Source organism: Sitophilus oryzae, unplaced genomic scaffold (assembly GCF_002938485.1).
Source record: "Sitophilus oryzae breed Bouriz unplaced genomic scaffold, Soryzae_2.0 scaffold_1297_pilon_pilon, whole genome shotgun sequence".
Taxonomy (NCBI): domain Eukaryota; kingdom Metazoa; phylum Arthropoda; class Insecta; order Coleoptera; family Curculionidae; genus Sitophilus; species Sitophilus oryzae.
Genome location: NW_022145945.1, coordinates 12,459,544 through 12,466,930, shown reverse-complemented (window position 1 = coordinate 12,466,930; position 7,387 = coordinate 12,459,544). Strand labels below are relative to the sequence as shown.

The following is a 7,387-nucleotide window of genomic DNA, read 5'->3' as shown; positions in this document are numbered from 1 at the left end:
TTTTGCCTTTTTGTAGTCGACAAATATTAAAATGAGGGGTTTATTATACTCAACACATTTTTCTATTAGGGACTTCACCACCAACAGATAGTCATTTGTACCGAAGTTCGATCTAAATCTTTATTTAGGATATTGTTCTAGTTTTAGGGAGAGACGATTTGTAAGAATTTATGTGAATAAGTTGTACGTGTGGCTCAGTAAACTAATAGGCCGATAGTTGGTAAGGTTTGTTTTGTCCCCTTTTTTATGTAATAGGATTATATTGGCATTATCCCATTCTGATGGCGTTCTTCCTTCGACAAGACATTTGTTGAACAATATTTGCAAGGCCTTGAGAACCTTTTCTCCTCCTTCTTTAATGGCTTCAATAGCTATATTGTAGTCACCGGGAGACCGATTGTTTTTCATAAAGTTTAATATCGCCGATATTTCATCTAAAGTAATATCTGGGATTTCTTCTGAGCCTTGATTCATCACAGTTGGTATGGTACTATACGAGTTTCTAGGGTTTGGGTTCTCATATAACTGCTGGTAGAAATTTTCCGTAACACGCAGAATATCTGTTCTATTAGATGTTATAGGACCTTCTGCGTTTTGCAACTTATGAATTAGTGCTCTTCCTCTGCTTGCCTCCTTTTTGAAAATTTTTAATCCTTGATTTCTCTCAATGAGTTGCGTTATTTTGTTGGTATTGTAGGTTCTGATATCTTTCCATCATCTTTCGGATTCATCTCTTTTCATATCTTCTTATTAAGTTTCCTATAATCATCTGAGTGTTGGTTTGTCATAACTCTTCGCTGTTTTATCAGATCTTTTGTGTTTTGGGTTAGTTTTGTGTTTCCCTGATTATCTTTTTTAGGACAACTTTCTTTAATAGCTTGCGTTAAAATAGTTACACTGTAATTATTTATATCTTCAATCTCCCTATTTTCCAGATTTCCTAAGTTTTCAGCTACCATTGCTCTATATTCTTCTGGCTTTTCTGGTTCCCATGTTCTCGTGGGCCTCTTCTTTATCCTTTTTCGTCGTTCAGATTTAAGGTTGAATTCAATTCTAGTTCGAACTATTCGGTGGTCACTTCCTATGGAGAATTCGTCCAATACTTGTACATCTCTAATTATCCAGTTTTTATCAGTCATGATTAAATCTATCTCGTTCTTGGTAATTCCGTCTGGACTTGCCCAGGTACATTTTCGATTTGGATGTTTCTTAACGAAGGTGTTTATTACGTATAGTCCATTTTGCAGCGTGAATTCGATCATTTTCGCTCCTCTCTAATTTCTTTCACCATAACCATATGTATCCACACATATTTCTGCCTTATCTTCCTTTTGTCCAGCTTTAGCATTAAAATCATCCATTAATATCGTAAATTGGGATTTGAGTGATAGAGTCTCGAAGACGTCCTCATAAAAAATATCTATTTCTTCCTCGGTGATATTTGACGTTGGGGCATAGACTTGTACAATTTTTAGAGAGTAACGGTTATTCAAACGAAGGGTTAGGTAGATGACTCTAGGACTGATGCTTCCAATGTCTACGATGTTCTTAATATGTCTCTTGTTAATCAGAAAGCCTACAGCGCCCAGAGCATATTCGTTATTTCCCTGATGATAAAGAAGGTTCCCACATTTCAATTCTATTTGTTTTTCAGTCTTTCTTCTTACCTCACTCGGACCCACAACATCCTATATGTTGTAATTCTTCCCCAATTCCAATAATTTCTCATCCTTTGACAGGGTTTGAACGTTAAAAATGGAAGTTTTCGTGTATTAAGGTAGCCTGGTCCACTCCGGGGATTCTTAGCACCTTCTGCTCTTTTCCTTACTCGGCCGCTACCTATAGTCGAGGGAGTTTGAGCTGCCGGAGACTGAGGGCCGTATCTTGGAAGACGTTTCCATAGTTAAGGGGGAATTGGCTGTACTCTACCACGCTAGCCCTGCCGGTTGGTAAAGTGTAGGGGAATGGGGTAGGATCATTGGTTGGAATAGGGTAGGATAAAGGGTTTGGACATGATTCCCCCTAAAGTACAGGAGGTAGAGGAAATCATGACTTGCGTGGGAAGGAGCGCATTCCTGAAGTGACCTATTCTCCACCGGGATCGTGAAGAAGTGCCTACCCGCTACCCTAGAGCTTTTATATAAATATTCCAAAATAAAGAAAATAAACTTTGAATTGAATTAAACCCATCAATGTATTACAATTAGACCAATAAATAGGAACACGAAAATAACCAAATCTCGGCGTAATTCGTCGACCGTGACTTTTTAGGTGGATTGTGTACCTTGTGTAGTTTTAGGAAAAAAAAATTGTAATACCGTGTTCGGCCAGCTTTAGCCGAAAAAATGACCCCACGCAGCCCAAAAATTAGTTATCCATCCTCCTTTTAGCGTCTATAGTAGGAACGTAGGCACTAATGATGTTGACGTAAATTTTGTCTGATATGGAGTACCTTAGGGTCTAAGACGTTCGGAGACACCAATAGATAGTTCTGTTAATCTGGTGGCGATTTCGTTTTTTACTGCAATGCCTACGCCGTAAATTTTCCTGTGTGTTGCGGGGTGTACCCTTCCAAAAGAAGGTGTAATGCTCCTCATAGTGAGATCCGCAAAACGGGTTTCGCTAAGAACGGCAACGTCTATATGTAGCCGGTGGAGTTCCTGTGAGACCAGTGCTGTTCTTCCCTCTGGTCGATTTGAATTTGTCTTGTCCAGTAGAGTGCGGACGTTCCACGCCACAAACGTGAAACATTGATGATTTTTGTTTCTCCAATGATACGCTCGATACAACCAACGATACCTCCTCCCGGAGATCGAGGGGGTATTTTACCTCCGGACGATGATTTTGTTCTACTCGAATGTGTCTTTGATGTGTGTTAGCTGCGTGAAAGGTCTAACTGTGACAGTTACGCTGCCGCACAATTTTTGTTTTTAACCTAATCAATGATACGCTCGATACAACCAACGATACCTCCTCCCGGAGATCGAGGGAGTATTTTACCTCCGGACGATGATTTTGTTCTACTCGAATGTGTCTTTGATGTGTGTTAGCTGCGTGAAAGATCTAACTGTGACGGTTACGCTGCCGCACAGTTTTTGCTGTAACTGTAGCATGGGTGTCTGTAATGACCTACCACGCATAATACGGAGTCCTCTGTGGATAATATCACACAGGGTACCTTTATGTTTCTCCCGAGCCATCATGACCATGTCGTCTGAGGTAGAACTCTGTAACTAAATAGCGATCGCTATTTAGTTACAGAGCTCCATCCCTGCATACCTAATGTAGTGTATTCCGCTAGAGTTAATTTGTTTAGTACATAGTTCATCCACTACTAAGATCTACAGTAGGGGAAACATTACTCCACCTTGCGCTGTTTTTAGCGTGCGTTATTTTAAACTATAGTTTTGGTACCCATCTGAGCCTCTGCTGCCAGTGTTGACAGAATTTCCAAAAAAAAATAAAATTATATATTTAATTTAATTTAAAGTTTTTTTCATCATAAAGCATTTAAATAAGCGCTTGTTTAAAAATGAATAATAAATAATTTTTAATTTTATGTCGTTAGCTGGCAGTATTATACCTAGATAATAGTAAATTATTAAAATAATGGCACAAAAATAAACTTTTTCAAATAAATATCCACATTATTATAAAGAGACAGCTAGTAAAAATTAATTCAATTAATTTAACCACTGATTCATCGTCTGGATAATACAAAAACAGAGAGAAAAACTGTGTGGTTTAGTGGTTTCATTCATTTTCCTTACAAAGATAGCTCTGTTTTCTATATTAAAACTGCCCCATTTACAGTTCTTTTTGTACGTAATGCAGTTTGCAGCGCTTATTGTTCTTCGTGTTTTATCGATACGACGACGTCCATTGTTCATTACATTACTAAGCAAGACCATGTCTATATACGCATGTTTATTATTATACGATATAGCTATTTGAAGCAGCTACCCACTCAAACTTATAATATAATATAACTGATTAAATACCGGGTGCTTTTCAAACGCCTATAATGTTTTTATTTTTTCAGACAAAAAAATAAGATTCAGTTTGTTAGTATATGACATAAATGTGAATTGATTGGCCTATGCAATTAGGTTTGTTTTATCAGTTTCTGTTTCACCATAAATGACTGAAATAATACCTTCGGTATTTTTTTATTTTATTTGATAAAAATTGGTACTCTGAATAGAATAACATATTAATTAATTCATTGACATTAATGTCAACTTTTGTTCAATCTAGGGTGCCACACTCGTAAATGTACAGTTTGACAGGAAATACCACCATTTGGTAGTTTGGTACCCAATTATTTTCTAAAAATGCTTTTTCCACATATACTATGAGCCATCCTCATTCGATTTAAAAAATTGAGTTACGATTAAATATACGATTTGGGCAGAGGCCGTATTAAAAAGATTTTTAACCGGCCAGGAAAAGGCACTAAAACATTAGACGTTCAAATATATTTTTCCAAAGGTCCTTGATTAAAAATCAATGGTTTTAACACAGCCATGGCACTCTAGATTGAAATTTAAAAAGCAATTTTTTAATTAAAAATGACAAATGGTACGTCATTCTATTCAGAAGAATTCTATAAAATAAAGTAAAAAAAATAACGAGGTACCATTTAAAAATCAAACGTTGTAATCATTTCCGATCAAACAAAATGATGAAAAAGTTGCCGAAACTAATTGAATACATTAATCAATCTCGATTTAAGTCATATGCTAATATACCAAATTTCGTATTTTTATCTAAAAATATAAAAGTTATAGGGGTATATTTTGGACAAACACCCGTGTTTAGAATTTTGAGCAGAATTCAAAAGTCAAAAAACATAGATGTTTTATTTGAAATACACAATTTGGAAGCCATTTGCGGTTAGACCGGAAATGACAAAGAGTAAAAAATATTTAAAAAAAAAACAAAAAAGTACACTTAGGAAATACCCTTAACTGAAAAAAATGTAAAGTATCTAAATCATATCCTAAAAATTACTTCTGAGTTGCGTGAAAAACCTTGTGCATAATTATTTTGTTATTATAAGTATAATAAGTGTAGTGGTATAAGGTTAGGTTAAACATAGGAATATGATATAAGACAATATCAATGCTCAGAATTGGTATTTCCGAAACTAGGATATAGCCTGGGTCAACCAGGCGGGCTAGACGATCCGGTGAGGGTAGGTCATAGCGGAGCAGAAGTACGGAGATAGCTCCAACTGCTCCACAAAGGACTTGTTCCAGGGAAAGCAAAATCCAAAACACTTCTTGAAAAAGGGGTGAGTAAAGGAATCTGACGCATCTCCGCCAAAGGGCAAGAGAGGGAGCGAGAACCTCTCACCTCTGCTAGGAGAGAAAAAAGCCGCAGGATGGAAAGCCGTCCAACACCGAGAGACAATCTTCGTCTCCACCTCACGGGTACCTCCTCCGGAGACAAGTTCCTCGACTCTGAAGGGCACGGAGGGCCAAACCTTTGCCGTTATTGCTGGACAACTGAAAATGGCGGTGCTTCTAGAGGATTATCCAGAGGCTGCACTGACCACCAACCAGCAAGCGACTCTAGAAGGGCGATACTGGACGAAGTAGTAATGAGCAGATTGGAACACAACTATCCCCAAAATGTGGGTCAGCGGAGATTTGCGGGTATACACTTTGGGGTGGGCATGCTCCTCATAGATTGTGCATTTCAAGAATCGCCGGATTGGTTGATGAAAGCTTAAGAATTGGCAGGGGTTTGGACTGGTTGCAGTTAGAGAAGAAAACGTCCCCAAAGAGCAAAGAGAAGCAAAGGGAAAGACACCACCTACCTGCTGAGCCTTATCCAAGCTCAGAACTCCAATATAAGAACATCAAGTTGGCGAGTCATAAACTCGAAGGGGAGGTAATAGAGAAAGAAAGATATATCTCTATTATATATTCAGGACAACACCGGCATCAAGTCTTAGGAGAAACCACGTTAAAGAGGTGGAGAAAATGGAGCAGATCATCTTTCTTTGTCTTCGCCTAAAGGGTACCTCCTCCGGATACTAAGGTTACTGGTATTTCTGAAAATGGCGTTTAATTGGCTTAGGTCAAGAATAAAAAACTGTTAACATTACTACTACTCACGTTAACAGATACAATAGTTCTGAAGATATTGCCATTTAAAATAAAGATATTATTTTCATTGATCATTGAGCATCGAAATTGTCAAAAAACACTTATGTTACCTATGTTAATGAAATTAACAAATAGAATTACCTAATAAAATTCACTTATTTATCGATTTTAGAATATCTACAAATAATAAAATTTAGAAATTTAAAGTGATGAATGCCTCAAACAAAATGTAAACATACTTCATACTTCAAGCCGGTGTCTCTTAGAATACTAACACGATATCAGCATTAATAAAGGAAATAATGCAAAAAATCTCCCCGCGTTTAGAAGCAGTATAAAGAAAAGTGGTAATGCCATTACGAATTTTAATGCGATTCTGATGACTCAGCAAGAGAAAAATTGCCAGTTGTTATGTTGCCAAGTGAGCCTTATTTCACACCCTATAATTTGGGCCGATGAATTATATGCCCTTTTGTGGTGTAAAATAAAAAACGAGCAGAATGAATCATGCTGGTAGTTATTTACTTGTGCGATGGGGATTAGATCAATGTAGTACAATATACAAGACAAAATGTATGTAGCTAAAAGAAGAAATAACTTTTTTATTTTCTCAGATAGAAAAACGAAATTTGGTATTGGTTTTTGTTTTAAGCGAAAATGTCAACAGATGACATATGATATGTCATCATATTCAGAGTGTAATTGTCTATCGAATAAGGTAAAAATATACCGAAGGTGCTATTTAAAAATCAAAAGTTGTAGTCATTTCCGGTGAAAGCGGAAGTGGCCGAAAATAATTGAATACGTCAATCAATCCTAATTTATGTCATATACTAACATACCAAATCTCGTTTTTTATCTGATAAAATAAAAAAGTTATAGGGATGAGCCACTTTTAAGACGCACCCGGTATTAATACGAAGCATCTACATATATAAAATGCAAATGTTTATCTGTGTCGTCTCTACTGAAGTAACGACTTGCTCTAGAAACTTGCTTTTTTTACTAAAAGATAGCTAATTGGCTCTTCTAGAAACTGTCTTCGCCGGATTTTTTGTTTTTCATTTAATTTAAAAAAAATAAAAAGTATTTTTTTTCCTGAAGTCGTGGCGGATGCGCCAGGCTTCAACTAGTAAATTATACAAAGTGACGCCTCTCCAAGGAGACAGGATGTTTGTAATGAAATTAAATTTAAGAGTGTTTTTAAAAAACATATTATACAGTTCTAGAGAGAGTACCCAATAAAGTTTCACATCAAAGTTGTGCGTTTT

General features: G+C 36.6%; 1 protein-coding gene across 1 annotated transcript; it reads right to left on the bottom strand.

The window, feature by feature from the left end:
• Positions 1 to 737: 737 nt before the first annotated feature.
• Positions 738 to 1,262, bottom strand: LOC115874488. Its single transcript, XM_030889638.1, has one exon. The coding sequence runs from the start codon at positions 1,260 to 1,262 to the stop codon at positions 738 to 740; it is 525 nt and encodes a 174-aa protein (XP_030745498.1).
• Between the last annotated feature and the right edge of the window lie 6,125 nt (positions 1,263 to 7,387).